Source organism: Parus major, chromosome 1A, assembly GCF_001522545.3.
Source record: "Parus major isolate Abel chromosome 1A, Parus_major1.1, whole genome shotgun sequence".
In the NCBI taxonomy this organism is placed as follows: Eukaryota; Metazoa; Chordata; class Aves; order Passeriformes; family Paridae; genus Parus; species Parus major.
This window is the reverse complement of record NC_031773.1, coordinates 53,184,953-53,206,442: the sequence shown is the minus strand read 5'-3', so window position 1 is coordinate 53,206,442 and position 21,490 is coordinate 53,184,953. Positions and strand designations below refer to the sequence as shown.

General features: G+C 36.5%; 1 protein-coding gene across 2 annotated transcripts; it reads right to left on the bottom strand.

Moving 5' to 3' along the window:
* Positions 1–361: 361 nt before the first annotated feature.
* On the bottom strand, positions 362–21,458 carry NUP37 (nucleoporin 37). 2 transcript variants are annotated; one of them, XM_015628219.1, is made up of 10 exons: positions 21,380–21,458; positions 19,659–19,870; positions 17,880–18,004; positions 16,467–16,539; positions 12,785–12,879; positions 5,391–5,481; positions 2,990–3,171; positions 2,029–2,079; positions 1,518–1,611; positions 362–715 (listed from the first exon to the last, which is right to left on the bottom strand). In XM_015628219.1, exons 2-10 carry the CDS (start codon positions 19,812–19,814, stop codon positions 602–604), a joined length of 981 nt encoding a protein of 326 aa, XP_015483705.1. In that variant the 5' UTR covers positions 19,815–19,870; positions 21,380–21,458; the 3' UTR covers positions 362–601. The 2 variants fall into 2 exon arrangements, with proteins under 2 accessions (XP_015483705.1, XP_015483706.1); XM_015628220.3 differs by lacking the exon at positions 21,380–21,458 and adding an exon at positions 21,280–21,304.
* Positions 21,459–21,490: the final 32 nt, after the last annotated feature.

Sequence of the window (21,490 nt, the reverse complement as noted above, 5' to 3'; positions counted from 1 at the left end):
AACCAGAAAAAAACCTCGTTGTGCTGTTTGACAGGCTTGAAGTAAATCCCTCCATCATTTTGAGAGAAACAAAACTGCTTCAAATAATCATTCTGTTTTCACCATTAGCTTCGTCACTGGTAGTGGTAACCAGTTTATTCAAACACATCCAGGAACAACACTTTATAACAGTACACTACTGCATTTCTTTTTCTTGTAAGATAGTCATGGCTGGGAAAGTGAATATAGAGAGGTGTTCTTTCTGTAGGTACTCTGCAAAATTTCAGTTATTTGAGCTGTGTTAACTGAGGAAGATTATCAGACTGAGATGCTAGGACACAAAATCTCTTTAAAAACCCCTCAAAATTCATTTCACACAAAATACAATGTTTAAAAAGTACATTTTATTTTAATAGAAATAACCAAGAACCAGATGTATGATAGTTAATTTTACAAAAGCTCTTGTACTTGCAAGCTAAAAATCAAATACAAATGATTTATATCTTGCTTGCTTCTTTTCTCTGTTGTCCAAGTGAAAACCATTACAAAGAGTAAATTTCTTCATTTTAATAGAAAAAAGGCATTATACTGTCAAGTTTCATATTGAAGGCAAATGCTTATTTTACATTTCAGTAACCCAAAAGAAAATTTTATGGTCTCCTCCAACTGCACATAATGGAAGAGTTCTGTGCCATGTCAAACCAGATCCTACAGCTGCAGTTCCACTAAGAATGGGCTTTAAAAAACAAAGAGAGAGAGAGAGAGAGAGAAATATCAATACAACTTCCCTTAAAATGATTTCTATACTGCAGACACCAAGTTGCATAGACAAATAAACACCACAGATTAAATGCTCCTTAATACTTAAATATAAATATAGTTAAAATACTGCAGAAATTCTACTGAAAAATGTGATTCTCTGCTACATAGTTCCAGTAGCTACTTACTACATGTAACATACAGCAAAATATTCCATAATAACAAATAGTTTCAACATTTTACATTACTATAAACACTATTACTATAAAGGCATGATGTCAGAAACCTTTTTAAATGAAATTACTTCTGTTATTTCAATGTACTCATAACTACTACGTTTGGAGGTAATGTAAACATTACAAATATATACTGAGTCCAGCAAAACCAAAATATTTTCTATGCTTTGCATTTTCTTTAAGGATTTAAAATATAATTAGTTAAAACCACAAAAATAAACCACTAGGTGTTTTTAGTCTCCTTAGAACTAGAAATATTTCCAGATTTATTAAATATCAGGTAAAGGTGTTTTTCTTCCCCTTAGAACTGATATGGCAAAGCAAACTAAAACATACAGATCAAGCAGCTTTTGAAATACCAGTTTAAGTGTGCACCAATTTTTTGTTTCTTAGTCTGAATGCCACAAAGCAAAAAAAAAAAATTAAAAAAATAAGTACACCAAGCAGCAGTGCTGGATGGTTTGGGCTAATTTTTAATTGTAGCTTTTAAGTAAAATGAGTCTGATTGGAGAAGACTAGATGCAACTCCAGTCAAAAATTTACCTGGGGATGCCCTAAATGATGAACCAGTAATTGAGTAGTTGTCTTTCCTGGATATCCAGTCGTTGCAAATAGATTTTCATTCACTCGGGACCACCTATGAATAAAATGAATCCACTTATGAATAAAATGAATGTACTTTCCAAATACCCCTGTCATACCAGCAGAAGTGCAGTATGCACGACAAAGTGGAGCTCTCTCCCTTGGGACTAACTAAACATGTGAAGATGTTACATATTCTACTAACAGCAGAGAAAACAGATTTAGTGAATTAGCTTGTAAATTATTCCCCACCACAGCCCCGCATGCACAGTATTATAAAACAAAAAAATACCACATGAATGCTACACATATATACTAAATGTGGGTCATTCACAAATTGCACCAAGTTTATAAACCTAGTCCCCCTAAAAATGACTTAAGTGAGACACAACCAGGTTACTAAACTCACAACTGTTGGCATAGACATAGATTTCAATAGATAAATCCCACAAAATTGAGACAATATTTATACCTGAATAATCTGGCTCGATCAACATGGACAGGTCTCTTATCCTGTGGATAACTAAAACAAACATTCAAGGTAAAAAACTGTTCTGCAAATAACTACAGCTCATACTATAAGTACCAAAAGCACAGTGAAGGGGACACATTGTCTACTGTCTGTGAAGCAGTTGAGGGAAAACCAGAGCATTCCTGCAGCTTTAACCTCAATTTAGGGTAGGAAAACTGAAGTAGTTCTCCAGTTTATTATGGATCAATAGTTACCTATTTATGACATGGAATGAAATTTTAACAAACACATATAGTGAGAGGTGAACAGATGTGAAATGCTATCTCAAATGAACAAAAAGGCAGACAATGCTGTATTTTTAACAGAAAACATTGATAAAGATGAAACAAAGAATACCATGGAGTGGTCTGTATCAATATCGTAATTCCTGATAATTTTCATTTATTTAGCTTATGCATTGGGCCTAGAAAGATGATTAAGGGGCTGGAGCATCTCTTACAAGGAAAGGCTGGGGAAGTTGGGCCTGTTCAGCCTTGAGAAGAGGTGACTGAGAGACCTCACCAATGTCCATCAGTATCTGAAGGAGGGTATCAAGGGAAAGGCTCTGTTCTGTGCTGCAAGCAATAGGATGAGAGGCAATGGGCACAAACTGATGCACAGGAAGTTCCACCTGATTATGAGGAAGACCTTCTTTACTCTTCAAGTGACCAGGCACTGGAAGAGGTTGCCCAGAGAGGATGTGGAGTCTCCCTCCCTGGAGATACTCACAATCCTGTTCCTTGTGCTCTAGAATGACCCTGCTTGAAAAGGGAGGTTGGACCTGCTGACACACCGTGGTCCCTTCCAACCTGACCCATTTGTGATTCTGTGACTGCCATGCTCTGTTAGCCAAATACCTGCACTTCCTCATGTACTGATTAGGAAGAGAATAAAGAAACCTATGCAATGGGTATAAAAATACCTGGAGCGAGTGATATCCCAGATCAGCCAATCACTTCCAGCAACTGCTCCAATTTTAAGGGGATTTTTTAAACACCAGTCTGCTGACATCAGTGGTGTTTGTTCACACTCCAGGGAAAGAATGGCCTGCTGTGTAATCAGGTCATAGAATCGTATTGTCCCATTCTTCTCTGCCACCATCAGCTGTTAAAAGAAATTCATAGAATGTGGTAAACTTAGCATGTAATGGAAATTAAATTTTTTCTACTCTATAGAAATATAGAATACATTCAAACAAATATTATTAATACTAAATGAAGTGCAGTTTTTAATTTCATACCAGAAAACTTTCTCCTGGACACTCTTTAACCAATAAATAAAAACCACTTTAATCTATACTACTGTTACACTGTTACACACAATTACATTATTTTTATATATATACATATATATATATATATATATATATAGACATCTATGTGTATAATTCTGGTGGTTAGAAACACCAGTTCACAACCACCAAAACACTGTGCTTTTACACAGCAAAAAGTAATTATTTTAACACTCAATAGCTTCTGTTTTAAGTACACAGTGCTGTAAAAAAGAAAGGGTTTTCAAGCACTGGAACAGGCTGCCCAGGGAAGTGGTGGAGTCCCCATCCCTGGAGGTGTTCAAGAAATGACTATACATGGCACTAAGTGCTATGGTTTAGTTGATATAATGGTGTTCAGTCAAAGGTTGGACTTGAGGATCTTAGAGGTCTTTTCCAACTTAAATGATTCTATCATTCTAAGCAAAGTATTAATTAGTGTAGCTGTAGAATCAGTAGAATCACTTACTGATTTTATATAATATCTCTTATTTCTTTAAGGAAATAAGAAATCTGCAACAGATTTTATCTAAGCATTTATCATTACAGTAATATACTTAAAGCAGTTGTTCTTTAAATATTGTAGAAATAGCTCCCTGATTAAATTATAGAATCATAGAAGGATTGGGTTGGAAGTGAACTTAAAAATCCTCTACTTGCAATACTCTGCCATGAGCAGGAACACCCTCCACTAGGCCAGATTGCTCAGGGCTCCATCCAGCCTGGTCTTGATCACTTCAAGGAGTGAGCCTTCGCAACTTCTTTGGGCAACCCATTCCAATGCCCAGAGGATGAAATGAGATTTTTCTTTATGAAGAGAAATGGCTTTCATATAATCATGAACAATAACTTAGAAAGGCAGAGAAGCATAAAAAAAATACTCCAGTAGTATTGGTCTCTTTGGAAAAACAGTATGGTCACCAAGAGATGCTTTCCTGCAAATTAAAGGTCATGGTGCAGTAAGCATTTTGACCTGCAACAAGCTTTTCAGCAAGAACTAAGTCTATCAAGTTTTATGAGCTTTTGGAATGGGCTTTTCTTTTAAAAAACAAAACAAAACAAATCAAACAAAAAAATCCCAAAAAAACCCTAAAAAAACACCCAAACGAAACCCTGTGCCTGTCTTTGATAATGGTCAAAGAAAAAACATGCTAGTAATATCTAAACTGGCATACTATTGCAGTATTTTTGGGGAAGTCTTATTAATTTTGTTGTGCTAACAAAGTTGCCCAGTAGCAAACAGCAGCTAACCCATTAATTCTGATGCCACCTGAATCAACAGTTTTCCTAGTTAACAGTTTCCTTTCTTAGTAAGGATGGATATTGGTACTGATGGAAAGTGCGATGAAATTAGAGATCCTCCTTTCCTACTGCTGTGTAAATGTTTTGATATCTTATTTGACTGCTTTTCTCTGTTTTAAGTATGTGTTTTTGTGGTAACCCAAATAACCATTTGTAGCTGCTCAAGGCAGTTATTGATAGGCACAATAGGAATAATAAATCCAAGACTGCAGGGACTAGACCATTAATGAAGCTGGATATTTGGGTACATACCAGCTGATTAATCCTCTCCACTACAATAACAAGATAAGTATAAAATCAGTCTATTGATGTGATTTTTCAGAACATATTTCATACATGCAAGAACAACAACAGAAAAGTCCCTTGTTAACTTCAAAGAGATACTTTTCAAAGCTTGGCATGTTCTATAAAGAGTCTGTATTATTGGTGTTACCATGATTGAGAAAAACTTGAGCTGGTAACTGTCAGTTAAAATTCAATCAGCAGAATAGTTATCAACAACTGATGTACATAATCAAGAAGGAATATTTCTGATGGGAGGAGTAAGGGACTGAGGATAAAAAGACAAGAATGGTAATGAGAATTCATTTACAGTCACTTCACATTAGCAGATCCAACCAATATCCAGTTTACAGTGTAAACTAGGTCCTCAAACTTCAATGTTACTACAGCATAAAAGATTCACACTTTAGGTGTGTCCCCTCTCCTGTTATTTTAAAGGTGGCGAGGGAGAAAAGCTGAAAACCACAACCTTAAAAGCCTCCTCAGGATGCCAGCAAACACTCATTCCAGGAGAACGTAAAACAAAATGGGCTTTCTCATTTCCTTCCAAATCCCAGACCCTGGGGAGAAAAGAAAGAAAAAAAAGAAGTAAAGTACTAAACTATTGCCATTTGACTGCAAATACATTAACTTTCAGTGACTCATTACATTCACAGAGGAAGTGACCAAATGAAATAGTGTTCATGCTGTACCATTTGAAGGTCAGTGAAAGTGGCCAGTGCTGCAGATAATGTATTTTAACACTGATGAGCTAGGCAGAGCCTCTGCTTAACTATTCAAATAATTTGACATTTTAGTTCTCTAGACATGATTTTTTAGTGAGATGTTCCCATTTTTTCATAAGGGAACATTACAGCCTTTGTACTATACCATAAATGGCAGTAAGACAGTACAAAGCAGGAAAACCACTGTTGGTCCAGCTGATACAAGGAACCTAAAGTGAGGTACCAAACAAATTCAATCATCCATGTTGCCATGTAAAGGGAAAGACCCTTTATTGAAGTATTTTGGCTGCCTAATGTAAGTTTCCAGTATTTCCTGGTAAGACAAGGTTGAGTAATGGAAATATAAGTAAACCAGAAATGAAGCTAAGGCAAACAGAAGAATCTATGGCAGAGGTAATACTAGCCAAAAACGGGTCTTGGAGACCTTTCAACAGATAAATCACATGTGCCAGTTTAACCTTTTCCTTTACAAACACCGACAGTACATATCTGGCAGCTATAAAAAATTTAAAAATCAACAGCATTTGGTCAATATGGATTGACAGGAAAGTGTATCCTGAAACACCAAAACTAAGTTAGGTGATGGGTGAATTTTCTTTGGATGTGTTCAATATCAGTTTTAAATAAGCCATGGAGCTACTTTGTTTCTAAAATGCAACAAAACCAAAACTGAGCCTATTTTACCTCACAGCCACTGCTCAACTCCCTCTTCTCCTACAAAATCTGTAACTCAGTTGTAGAACAAAGCCATCACAGTTGTGAATGTCAATCTGAACCACATACTATTTATATGGATTTGGACACCAAAACATACACATATATCCCTCCTCTCTGAAATGCAAAACTTGAGAAAAGGCCAATTTTTAAAGCAGTGTTCTGCCTAGTCTTTTGAGCTAGATGAGTGACTACATACTATTATTGTTTATTCTAGAGGATTTTTGCTGACTTCCTTCAGACTTTTTCAGTTTATATCTCACCAGGGTGCTTAGAGTCTTATATTTAAAAGTTTTAAAAAAACTCTTAACTAATACATCATAAGTCTAGACAAAATATATGGGAATAAAGTAAATATATTTAATGAACAATGTTGTTTTCTTATGCCAAACCACAATAGATCAAATATTTGTTCTCCCCATAGAAAACACAGGGTCTCTAATCTTGAAGAATCAGTGTCCTTACTAAAAAAAGTCAAAACAAAAACCTGACAAGTGTTTAAAAAATGAAATATCTACTTGATTAGGTAATTTAGAAACATACAATACTTTCTTCTACTGCCAAAAATTTTGCCTTGTAGATTTGTCCAAGTCAAATCAACACTTCCCATGTGTATTTACTGTGCAGGGAGAAAATTATGATACAACAGAAGACGGTGAATCATTTTGGCAAAAGGAATATGCCATTATGTTTCCTTCCCTGAAATGAGTGATGTTATTAGGTGTTGAGACAGAAATTTATGCTTTTTACCGCCATAACTTCGTTATTTATAAAGTTACCAAATTTGTATTTTTTACTTTGTAAGAGTGGTGGGACTGTTAGTAACAAACAGTATGTGGAGGAGAAGGGATAAAAGCCTCTTTTTTATTTTCTTTATTGATACCAAAGATGATATAATTTAGTTTTGGGGAAAAAAAACCAAAACACCCAAAATACAAACCAGGCAATACGTATCAAGATAGATCCTTGTATGAATGCATCATATCTATACAATTACACATGTGTTCAATTAACTCTTTTCAATATTTCTTTGTGAAAAACCCAAGTAAAATATGTGCAAACCCCAAAAATTTAGTCAAGCTGATTTTCAATAAGTTAACTACTCAGTAATCATAACCAAATCAGCTACAGATGGTTCCTCCCCCATTTTGTCCACATTCCTATAATGTAAATAATCCAAAAGGACTGAGGATTTTGTCTTCCATTCAAACATCTTGAAACTTTACTAATAACCCCATCATTTTATACCAAAGTAAAATACTGCTTATTTTTCTCCAAACATTGTTACCTTTGTAACCCTGCAATGTGCCACTCTTGTACTTCTCCTTCTCTTCCCACCAAACATCATGGAATAGACTTGTCACCGAGCTTATGGCAATGCAGATGATCCTTATTTTACCTTCTAATTTTCTGAATTATGAATAATTCTAACTAGCAGAACCAACTGCTAACTGTATAAAAATCATCATTTTCAGTAGTTAAAGAACTAAACCAGATTGTAATCTTCAGGTATTTCTCAAATCCCCAAAAGACAGAGCAAAAAATGGGAATTCTTCCAACAAAAGATTTCAAACAATTTTAGTGAGTGGGTGGGTGCTAGAACAAACCTTGACATCTGATTCTCAACCAAAAAGCATGATCAACTATACTTGATCCATTACTCAAAGATTACTCATGTCCAACATGGTTTTGCTGGGGTTTTTTTACTATCTAATACATTTCTTTATATCTCCATCAGACACATTCCATGTGTGAGGAAGATCCTATCACTCTCGAAAAGCCTAGAGGACTATGGAGAAGGGCAAGATTCCTGCTTCTGAGATCACACAAAGGCAGAATGAAGTTGCTCCTCACTGAGCACAAGGAGTGAGGAGAAGATCTCAGAAAAGGAACATGAAAGTGCAGAGATTAGGAAATACTGAAGAGAATACAACCAACACTGGCTTTCTTTAAGGTCTACTGCCAACTCCATATTGATTTGGCTATCGCAGACCTGGAGGGTACTAGGCAGGACATAAAAGGCTGAAGTGGAACTGCAGAAATTCCTCTATCTGGTCAGAAGAAGAGAAAGTTGTAATATTCAAGCAATTAATTTTATTTTACTGACGAAGAATGTTTTATGAAGTCTTTTCACAGAGGAAATGTAGAAATATTCATTCAGAAAGCTGACGCATGTTCACCATTTTCTTTTGGTGATTGAAGGAAATGATGTTGTTCCTAAAGAGTTAGCAATTATAGTATTTCAGATCTTGGCATTAAAAAACATGTTATCTCTAGCTTCTTGTAATATCTACTTGCTTATGCAAACATTGATCTATTCCTCAGTGCTAACTCTGGGCTGCAATTATACCCTGCAGTGTTGATAGAGGCAGGAGACACAGTGCAGTATCTCCACTTCACTTATACACGTTTCAGGCCATGCACACTCAAAACTGAGTCCAGAAATACACATTTCTACTACTACTACTGAAATACCTTTAAAGTTATCTAATGCAAAACCAGAGACCACACAGCATTTTTGAAAAAAATGTGAAGTTTCAGCTCTGTCCTTTCAACCAAAGCAAAAAATGGCTGTTAAGAGCTATCAGCTTATTGTTCCCAATGTAGATATAAAACTAAATGCTTCTGCAGTATGCTACTGAGAAACTCAACTACAAATTCTACTGATGGCTCTCTAAAATATAAAAGTTCTAAACAAATCTAATGCAATGATTTATATTTAAAAACAATTTATAGGCTAGATTACATCCTAGGACTGTATGACTCTTAACATAAACCATAATGTGTCACAAAGGAAATTACAACATCATCCTCATATTTTGAAGACTTCCTAACTAAAAGTTTATTAAGTCCAGACTGAAAAAAATGTTCCAAACATTTAATCCAGAAAGTTTGGTTGTTTTTTTTTTTTTAAGTTGACAGGAGACCAGTTAATTCTTGCACTGTCCAACACCAGTTGGTTAATAATTGCATCGTGGCTGTACAATGTGTATACAATATAGCATTGTATAAGACGACATTTGGGGGACATACAGGGATGCATACAAGTGTGCAAATTCAAAGACTGGACTCTGAAAAAAAAATAAAATCAAGACTTCTTTTTTTTCTAAATTAAAATGCACAACTAGCTTGATAAAATGTAACCAGCATACCTCAGACAGAATTAATATTTTGGTATGACATTTCTTATATGAAAGGACACTAGAAAATCCAATCATACAAACAGATGAAGCAAGAACAATGTGGAATTAGATAACTTTCATAAAAATTTTGACAGAAATCCATACCTGACTGCACTAGGAATGGGAAGATGCAAAGAGAATATGGTTTTGGAGACAGAAATAAGTGATAATGAGCACTTCTCAATATACCTGAAATCTGAAATATTTATTGAATAAACAAGGTAAGATTCAAGTGCAACTTGTGCTGGCAATACATTAAAGAAAACAAGAACAAACAAAAACCAAAAAAACCCAGGAGTTACCATTTGTCCAGAGAAAAATCTACACCAAATAAGTAGGGCATGAAAGTACCATATAAAAAAATATGCTACAGATAAACCCCCCTAAAACCAGATAAAACACTAGAATATGTCCTAAGACTCTAGCTAATTTAGCTCTCAGTGACATCAAACCTTTCCCCCTAATCCCTGTTTAGGGAACAGAACTAACCTTCTCATGGACTGGCATTTATTCTACATGCAACAAAGAAGGCTGAACTTCAGAGTGACTGATAAATTCACAAAGTCCTCTATGAAGTGATGTGAGCCATGGCCTAAGGAAATGAACAGAACAATGGAATCAAACAGCAAGTACACTCACAGAGAGCATGGAAGATAATTCAGCTATACATTCTTCTGCACTCTAAAAGAGAGGAAGAGGATGTATTTCAATAAATAGTTAAAAGAAAAAGAGAGAGTGAGGGAGAGAAAGGGATGGATGAGTCTTTCTCAGCATTTTAAAATACAAGCCATTCCAGCACTCAAACACCAGAAGAAATTGCCATGCTGGTATTTTTAAGAGTCTGACACTGTCAGTAACCTTTCAGTTCCACGCAAGGAGGGAGTGTGAGGTGATTATCAATCAGACTGAATTAACCTTTTGACAGTCAAGAGGTTTATTTTTAGCATGGATATGAGATTAGTGGGTTTTGACAGGATGGCATTTTGCATTAAGAAATTCCAGAAACATCAGATAGTGTCTATAACCACCAACAGTGAAGGTTGTCAGTTGAACTCATGGTGTTTTCCAAACTTTTCCCACAATTTTTTGGCTTCTTTAAGTATCAGAACAAAATGATTTGTACATCTGAATCTATGCAGACTCCTAGACTGTGTTTCCACACAGTGAAAAAGCCAGTAGTAATTTTTTTTTTTTTGAAGAGTGGTGCACAGGGAGTTGCACACACACAGATCTCATTAACAAAGGGGGATGCACACATTCCTACACTTGACGCAAATGTTCAAAAAAGTGTATAATGCCTTATTATTTCAAGGAATTAAACTAAATATTCCTTAAAGCTATCATAACAAAGATGACCACTGCAATTATTTTTAGTGCAGTTCTACTTCACAGCTGAAAAAAAGTTTTGAGTCGTGAGACTAAGGCCAGTAAAGACCACATGCAAGAAATAACAAGATATCCTGAGCGACGCAGCAGCAATTTAAAGCTAAGAACATTGGATATAGCCAGTATCCAACTTACACTGTCTGTCCTCCAACCAAAATTACTGAACTCCTCTCTGAGATATCACAGTGCAGCAGCTTGTGGCAAGACTATTTAGTGGATGAAAAATGAAAATCTTACTTCCTTACAGGTCTCTGATGAACTTCAACCTAAACCTTCTCATGAGTGAAAACCAGGGAGGACCTAACCATGCTTGTATACAGCCAGTACATTCTAAAAAGTTGTTTTAAAACATTTTTAAGATTTAAAAGTGGAACTCAAGATGTGTAGTAATTGTTCTAGAACTTTACTGCACACGCATTGGCAGATTTTGTGTCCTAAGAACAATTTCAGGATTGAAATTCAGTACAGACAAAAGAATTATTCCTCTTCTTACATTACTACTGAAGCAAATTACAGAGTAAGTAAAGAATGATTTTGGTAAGTCCCAAGGAATGCATTTTCCATTAGTTTTGAAAGTGTAACCTTTAAATTCAATTGAAAAAGTCTTCATGCCCCACATGCATGAATGGAAAAAATAAGAACTCAAATAGCCAAAAAAAAACCTACTTATTTCCCATGGCTTTTAACCAAAGACTTTATGGTTTATGGCATAAAATGTTTTTCATAGTTACTAAGCTGAAATCTTGTTAGTATATATTAATTACATAACTTCATTTCCTTTTAAATTAGTATCAATTAGACATTTGTTTTTAAACCTTTTTTTTCCATCCCAGGAAAGCTGAGCATTTCATAAAATAAAGAGGAAAAGGCCACAGAGTCAAACAGATTTTTGCTGAATAAGCCAAATTTGAATTTGGATTTAACGAAGAAATCAAGGATAGGAAATAAATCAGGAAAAGATACAGATAAGTCATACATTTCTACTATTCATTCCTAATGATTTTGTTGGAAATACACTCTAGACATCTATGAAAAAACTGCCTACTCATCAGAGTAAAGAAAGTCAAAGATGATGCTCTCCCAACTCTCCTGCTGCTCTATTGCACTGACCTGAAAAGCCTGCAATAGCTGCTCTCCTCATCTGTCCAACTGCACCAGAGGGATAGGAAGAGCAGCTTAATACATTCATACACACTACTAGAAGTGGAAGATGGGTGACAAGGACAAACTCCTGCATCAAAAACCTTTATACAGGATGCTTCAAAGCATTAAACAATGTTTCCCTTCTACTTCCAGTTATAAATATCCAAACACCTGGCTTAGAAGCAGCTGCAATCATGGTATTTTTAACTGCCAGTACTACTGTATTAGTATGGTGCTGTCTTCAGGCTGTCATCCCACCCTCCTGGTAAGGCCAATAAATTTGGGTAAGTGGACAAGTTCTCATATGTATACTGGTTTTAAACTTGACACACCTGATGACAGAATACAGAGAGAGGGCCTTTATAATTCATGCCTGCTCTCTCCTATTCTCATTTTATTCCTATCACAGAAGGGGGCGGGAAATAGTGTATGCAAATCCAAGACAAAAGTTTTCTTAATTTTGAATCTAGCTGGTTCAAAATATTGCTTTGAAAAAAGACAACCCACATGTCACAACAAAAAGCCAGCCCACAACCTAAATTATAAAGAATAGTCCATTTCTTATCTTGTGGACTAGTATTGTTAGAGGGCCAGGGAGGCACACTAAAAATAAAAATATAAATGCTTATTTATTTAAGTGGACATATAAAACATTCACAGTTAGAAAAAGTGCAATACTAGTTTTTCACCAGTGTTTTGAACAAAATGCATACCTGCAGGTGTGATCATCACTTACACTTGCAATTTCTTGACCTTCGTTGGGAGCAAAGACCAGATCATTAATGTAATCTGAGTGGCCATCAAATGTCTGCCAACCAGAAAAGAGAAATACTTTTACCTTAGAGCTGACTGTTCCACCAATGTATTTAACAAACCTGCTAATGGAAAGATGTGTGTTAAGATAAAACTATCATTTTAATAGAAGGCAAAAACCAGTTTTTATTGGTAAGTGGATTTCTTTAAAATATCTAATTCATGTGTAGGTTCATACTGCAGGTGAAAAGATCCCCCCACTACTCCTTGAAGTTAGCACAGAGGTCAGTTTGATGCTTTTGCTTGACAGAAATCAGTGAATCACACCAGAGCTTTTTATCATTTTTTTCCACCACTGAATTTTGAAGGTAGAACATAGTAAATCTCGGAAAGGAAGAGGAGAATGATCTGGAAATGAATGCATGACCTACCTACCTTAAAGAACTCTAATTACTGTCAAGTAATTCTGATCTCTGACTCTCTCATTAAACACAACTATGGTGTTTTTGAAAGAAACAAAACTTTTAAGTCAGGCAAATTTCCATGTCTAGATGTATCTGTTACTGTTACACCCTCTTCTATTCAGTCCCACTGATTACGTCTCAAGGCACAGCTGCTTTTGTTTTGCCCAGCAAGGTATCATAAAAATGAGACAAAAATATCCTCTCGATAACAGCATGAGACCAAGAGATTGCAGAGGAAAACAAGGTCGAATGAAAACAAGTTCCACAGTTTTCTGAAAGAAAAACACACCACCTTTAAATGTAGCCATTCTGAGGAACAAATGCAGAACTGATAAAAAAAAATCTCAAGCACGCACAAGAACTAAATCCCCCTCACTAAGTTTTAAGAATGCCTCATCAATTCAATACAGAAACATTTTCAGCAGCCAACTTATTTTTTTCCAATAAGTCATTATTTTATTAAAACCTAATGGATTATACTAGAACTAATAGGTTCTAAGATGATGCTAAACTATTTAGACAGAATGCCAAGTCTTTTGACAATTTTCAGCATTCTGAATTCAAATATCCTGCTTCATTTTACTTCTACAGTTCTGATGAAATATGCTTTTTATTAAGCAAAATTTGAAGCAGTACAAGGAAGCCATAATTCATTTCCAAATGAAAACCTCAAAAGAAGAAAAAGGCTTCACGAAGATCCATCAGTCATATTTTACCTTTTGTTTTTTTGCTCTGGGCTTGATCCAACCCATAAATTTTGGATTAGTTGTGTCGACAAAGTAATGGAAAACTCAAGTGTGCTTCAAGTTCCTTTTTGATAATTACATCAAGACAGTTTTTCCACGGGGAAAACAGAGTAAGATTACTCTGTCTATCCCTCCAGAAGCAACACGTACCAATTGTTTACTATAAAAGACAAAATGTTCAGAGATTACATTCTGAACGTAGTCACATACTTCCCTCAGCCTTGTTTCCATGTCCTGGACCTCTCCTGAAGATCCCATGCGTCAAGTGTGCACTGTATAATGGATCAAAATTTTCCATGTGTTCATCGTGAGTTTAACCTCAGGTTTTGAAATAAGTTGTCTGAGGTATCAGTTAACTGTTAATAAGAAGCCACTGTATCAAACTTTACCGAAAGCCAGATCCGCATAGCTCACCCAGAATTTGTGAACATCTGGGATTTTGCATGTGCTTTAAATCAGAGTTAGCTGTTAACTTTTCTTGACAAGAAATCTAGAGTACAATGATTGCCCAAATATAAGAAATTAAGATGACTGCCAGAAAGGGTTTTCCACACTTTAAATCAAAAAACCCCAGAAGACAGTCTTAAAACACAACTGTTACTGACATAAACACACTAGTCCACATTCCTTCTTTTTAGTTAATGAGTTCCTCACTAATAGGTAAAAATATGTATTTTTAGCTGTTTTCTGATTATTTTTAACATTAGAGCAAGCCTGACCCAGTAACAATATATATTTTTACTTTTTCCACAGCCAGAGTACATCCTTACTAAAGTTCTTGGACAGTTAATTTCAGTGGTGGAGCTAGCATAAACAAATCTAATAGCTTTACTGTTAAATTCAGGCCAGCACTTCTCATTTGTATTGCATATGCACCAAACAATCATAGAATCATTAAGGTTGGAAAAGACCTCTGAGATCACTGAGTCCAAACACTAATTTAACACTGCCAGGTCTGTTCCTAAGCACCACATCTATAAGGTTTTTGAACACAGTGATCACACTATTTCTGTGGGCAGCCTGTTCCAATGCTAGACCACTCTCTTACAGAAGAATTTTTTCCTAATATCCAATCTGAACCTCCTCTGGCACAACTTGAGGCTGTTGCCTCTTGTCCTATCACTTGTTGGCTGGGGTACTGACCCCAGCCTGGCTACAGCCTCCTTTCAGGTGACTGTAGAGAGCAATAAGTCCCTCCCAAGCCTCCTTTTCTCCAGGCTGAACAACCTCAGTTCCCTCAGCTGCTCCTCATAGGACTTTTGCTCCAGACCCCTCACCAGCTCCACTGCCTTCTCTGGACATGCTCCAGCACCTCAATGTCTTCCTTGTCCTGAGTGGCCCAAAACAGAACAGAGAATTCAAGGTGCCAAGTACAGAGGGACAAATGCCTCCTTACTCCTGCTGACCACACTAGCTCTTGTGGCCTTATTAATCCAAAATAAATTAAAAAATTAGATGTTGAATTTAGCTCTCTAGAGTCTGTAGTACCAAACTGATCCCATTGTTTCATTATTTCAACTTATTATCAATACATTAGCTAATGTTAAAGAAACTTTACATTCTACTAAGTTGAAAGATTTAATTCACACATAGCTTAACATTAAAGCCCACTGTCTGAAATTCACAAAACTGGCAGGTATTATATAAATGGATAACTTTAATATGGAATGACAGACATCAACTCACAAGCAAAGAGCATAAAGGACTTTTAGAACTATTTTGTCAGAAATCCCATCAAGCTGACTATGTCAGTTATCCCACTGCTCAGTGGCAAAATCGTGTCAGACAGCCAACACTGTAAGAAGGAAATTAAAAGTATGTGCATATATGAAGCAAGATAAAAAACATTTTCTTTCAAGACATTTAGTAGCATTCATCTTTATGACTTAAGTCCTGCCTTTATGCATTCTATTATCAGGATGGCCACATAAATGACATCCACAATTCACTTAATTTCTGTATGACAAATCTCATTGGCTTACTAATACAAATTAACATACCAAAAATAAAAGTCGATTTTTTTCTCCTTTATACCAAATAAGCCACTCTCATCAAAAGAGGCATTATCATATTCTAAAGCAGTAAAAGCCAAGGAAGACTCTCCCCCAGTTCTTTTTATCAATTAGCTTTGCTTATTGTTAGCTAAGACCACACCAAAAAACTTCAAACTGGATAGCACAAACATCTAATTAACAGTAGTACTTGGACTGAGACATTGTTTCAAAGGAAGAATTTTGAAGGAAATCAGAAGATCATGTAGGTGGTAATTACAATTATTCCCACTTGAAAGACAGAAAAGTATTTACAGTACAGTGATTAACTCTAGAGGTGATGGATCTAGGATCTGTCACAAATAGAGCAGAAGGGTAGTTAAAGATTAGACTTCACTAAAAACTAAATAATCTTTTAAAAATCACATTAGCTGCCCTTACCTTAAATTCATTCTTGTCCTGTAAGTCAGAAGTAAAGAGCCTTAATTTCCTATCAGAAGCTGCAGTACAAAACCTGTACTCAACGGACAAAAAAAAGGCACTTCAGTTAATCAACATTGCAATCATTGACTTTTTATCAGTTTTCCTTCATTTAAAAAAGGCAAAGTGAGATGCAAAGAAAAAAACTGATTTTGAAAAAAAACAAAAGCATCTATCTTTCCTGCTTTGGCAACCAGCAGAGTTACAACTGGAGCTTACCTGTAAAATTGTGTGCATCAAGTGCAAATATTTATTCACAGAAAGAAATGCAAAACATTTTACAAAGCTAAATCTGGATCAATTACCAATTACCTGAAATATCTCTTATATACCCTGCTGAAACTTTCCATGAAAGAAGTGGTAGGGCACAAAAAACAGCTCTCATTATCAATGTTTTAAAATACTGAAATATAAAATTCATAAACTAATCTCTATTCAACATATTTTAACCAAAAAGACTGTATGGATGCTTACTCTGAAGCAGGCAGCATAGTGCCTGTGGCACAGCAGGCCACATAACTTTCTCAGTCTTGCCTGAGAAAGTGGCCTGGGAAATTATAAGGAGGAATTAAAACAATCCTCAGAGACAGAAAACAGCCTTGCAGGTGCTATTTGTCTGTTCCTTGTTTTCTTGCAAGAGAAGGCTGAGGGCTGGTGTACCCCACTGACCAATGATGGTGATAGTTTACTAACCAATAAGAGTTTTCTTTTCTGTACTTTCATGTATTGGTCTATAAAAAAGATCTGAAGTAGTAAACCGAGAGAAATTCTCCAGTTTGACTCCCAAGAGAGTCTGTGTCGTTCTTCTCACCGTTCCTAATAGAGCGACAAGACTGTACAAAAATGGAGCAGTAAGCAACTAGGGTAATCTTGAAGAATCAAACAAGCTGGTGAGTACATTTTAATTCAGAAGTTTCATATTTAATAGCTAACTAGCTTTCTAGATTTTCCAGATTTACACCTCAAAGACTATCACAAATACTGTTTAACCTACACTGAAACACAGCACATATTATGCCAATCAGTACAAATAGCTTTATAAAGGAGGCCAGGCAAATGATCTCACATTTACTAATGCTCTTAAATGCTTCTTCACAGATGTACAAAGAAAGAAACTAGGTCTGAGGTCCATAAAAATAATGAAAAAAATATTATTTACTGCTTGTTCCCTGGGGAGCAGGTCAAGGAATACAAGAAGTAGGACAAAAAATAAGAAAATGAGCAACAAAAAAAAGACTATAAGAATAAAAATGTTTTACTGAAGATTTTAGCAATTCTAAGGAGCTAGATTTCACTCATAAACTTTGAGCAGTCCAATATTAAGGACTTTGGGAAAACAGGTAAGATTCCCTGTAGTTGTTTACTGTTAAGTACCTTATCTGGGGAGGTATAGCATCAAGTCTAGTTTCAGGACTCCATGCTATGGCATCAACTCTGATTCCATGGTGAAATGTTCTTAGTGTCTTATACTGCATGCCTTCCACTTCTGCATCTTCCTCCTATAGAAATATTGCAGTTAGCTGATTCAGGACAAGGTCTTGGTGACTTCTAAGAAATCAGATTGCTATGAAATGAAAAGGCTTTCAAAATTACACATATTGGGATCTTTTCAGATCATAACGCCTTCAAAATGAAAACCTGAAACATACAGAAAGCATTTACTTGAAATATTTAAGTACTTAGAAATACATTAAATTATTGCAGTCTCAAGTCAGAGGCCATTAAAGAGCAGAAAAATGGGAACTGAGCTATGAAGATGCTGAACTCATTCCCTGTACAAGAAGTATCCTCACAGATACAACTAAAGCCACTTAAAACAGCATGGCAATTTAGCACATGCTGCAGTAAGAAGAAGCAATGGGAACAAAAGCAAGCATGTAATTTAAACTGTCTTCTCTCTGAGTTGTTTTTACACCATGGAAAAATGATGCCACTTCCAGAGCATCACTCTTCAAACAGCAGGAGATAAAAAGGTGCCCTCTGTCATCTAATCCTAATTACAAGCTTGCTTATTCTTACCACTGGCAAGAACACCAGATAACAGGAAAAATAAAACAAGAATTGGGATTATGGACTCCATCAATAAGTTGACCTCTAAAAAGCTTTTAAAAGTTTTCAGAACATCCAATGGTGCATCTCAAATGATATTCCTACACAATTTTCTCTGTGTCACAATTCTGCTTTAAGGTAAAGAACTTCTCTGTATGCCCTCTACATAACGAAGAGGCCAAGCAGAACCCAGCTGAGGATGCATTAAATTACCCACAGTTTTTCAATGCTTCTCCACAGGAAGAAAGAATAACATTTTCCTCTCCTACTCTGAAATACCCATTGACTCCCCATGTGGAAAGGAAGGGAGGATATGAAAATTACAGAAAAAACACCTTGTGCCGGTGGCTGTCAAAGTTTTAATCACTTCCTTTTCAAGGCTGATGCCAGAAACAAGGTAGAGAGCAATACAAATGTGAGTATGTTTTTATGGCTAGCACTAGGTGCTCTTCAGAAAATTTCCAACAGTAAGACCATGGGGAATAACAATAATAATAATAATAAAAAAATCAGTTACACTATTATTTAGAATAGAAAAATTACAAAAATGGTATTGTATAATAAAGAAGCAAGATGAAGGAAAAAAGCTTAGAAATTCCAAACAATTGTCTCCAATTGATTGTCTAGCATCTAGGCAAAAAACCCCATCTAATGAAAAACATTTTATCCAGTATAAAAATGTACAATACTCAATATTTTACATTTTAAAATTTTTCACAATATAACTCTAAATAATTTCAATATAAGAAATTTTACTGTTTCCAACTGTCTGTGGGGGAGATCCAATAAAAGCAACTGGGAGGAAAAAAATTAGGTAAGTATTTCTACAGCTCATAGAAATAAATACCTATAAAATTAGCACAGATGTATCAATGTGTATTTTACATATATATATGTATATATATGTATGTATGTATACATACTTCTATTTTCCTGAAGACCAAGTATCCTAGATTTGTTAGTGTAACAAACAAGTAAAATTCTCCCTTGTTTACCACAGGGAGAGGAGGAAACAGGAAAGTGACCAAAGTCTTCCTGCAGTAGAGGTGCTGGCAAAGTCAGTTTCAGAAGCATCTAACAAAAACAACAATAACACAGACTAACCTGGAATCTGCAAGTCCCAACTACCACGTAATTGCTGCCACCATAAGCAATGAGGGAACATGAATCTCCACTGTCAAATGGATTGAATTTTACCACATGCACATAATCTTCACAATCCACAGTGTAAGAAGTGTTTCTAGTAGAATCTTGCTTCATTTTCAGTGAACTAAGTCAAGGTATCATGGAAGCGATGTCTTCTCCAGGATGAAAATCTACAGTTCAACGCAAAAATTTAAAAAAGCATAGATGGCTCATTTGCATAAATAAAAAATGTAGCTTTTGTGGCAGAGCAAATCAAAATTTCCTATAACATGTTCAAGAACACAAAAGCTGCACTTAAGCTTATTAGATGCAGTCTGTTTGTCTCAGCAATCAAAATATTTTCTAAACTAACATATATTCAAAACCATCTCTACAGACTTCAGCAATAACTGCAGATTTTGTGCTACCCTTGGCAACCCAACACCAAAACAAAACATCAAGTAACTACACATATCAAAAATATCACATACAACATTTTAATATTTTCAACCAAACAAGAAACTACAGATCGCTACCTTCAAATTCTCTTTACTTATCTACTTCTTTACAGACTGTGTGTCTAACTAAAAACTAAAACCGAGGTCGCAAAACTGTAAATGAAAATACTGCTGTGCATCAACCAGTTTTCATGAAAATCAGGTTCCTGTGCTAGAACACAAGAGGCCAAGATACGCAATTGATTTCAGAATCACTCCTTTTAGTCCCAGAATAGATTTGACATTGGTTTATGTCTTTTTGGGAAATCAGACCTTTAACTACACACCATGTGGAAAAACAGCTTGAAATCTCAGACCTTCGACAGATTTTGGTGTATGAAGGATCTGAAGGTCTCAGAGTGAATGTTTTGCTTGGGAGCCAGCCAGGTTTGACAGAGGCATCACTCAAACACAGAGAGGCTCTCCACAGTTAGTTGTTTATTAATTCATACAACAAACTATCATACTTTACCATAAATACTTTCGTCATGTATCTTGCATAGCTTTGCTCCTAAGGCCAAATGCAAGTTTTAACCCCACCAAAAGTTTTCTTCCTTCAAGGCTTCCCATGAACACAAGCCATTATAGAATCTTCGAATGTTAAGAGGTTGGAATGGACCTTTAAGATCATGTAGTCCCAAACCCCGCTGCCATGGGCAGAGATATCTCCCACTACACCAGGCTGTCAATGCCTCATCCAACCTGGCCTTGAACACTGCCAAAGTTGGGGAATCCACATCCTCCCCGAGCAACCTGTTCCAGTGGCTAACCATCCTCACCACGAAGAATTTCTTCCTGGCGTGTAACTAAACTTTCTTCTCTTTCAGTTTGTACCCTCGTCCGATCACTACAGTTCCTGACAAAATCCCTCTCCGGCTTCCCTCTAGTGCCACTTGAGATCCCGTAAGGTGCTACGAGCTCTCCACGCGGGCTTCTCTTCTCCAGGCTGAACGCCAACTTTCTCAGCCTAATCATCCGTCACCAAACCATCTTGAAAACACCAAGAGCACTACTACCTTTACTTCTTTAAGAAAGGCGATCAGGGCAAGCGAGCCTCATGGGTGCGCGTTACCTCCCCCCATCCACGCGCATCCTTTGCCCTCCTACTCCCTCTTTTTCCCTTCAGGGCCCAGCTGCTGCTCCCCAGCCAGGCTGTCCCGGTTCAGTGGGGCCGAGGGTGGCCCAGCCCGGCTTCACACGCACCTCCGCGGCCCCGTTTGTTTCCCGCACGGCCCCGCTCCCGGCCCGGCGGCGCGGCTCCCCGGCAGCGCCCGCCCCCGGGCGGCGGAGCGGCGCGGCTGCTTCCGGGGCAGC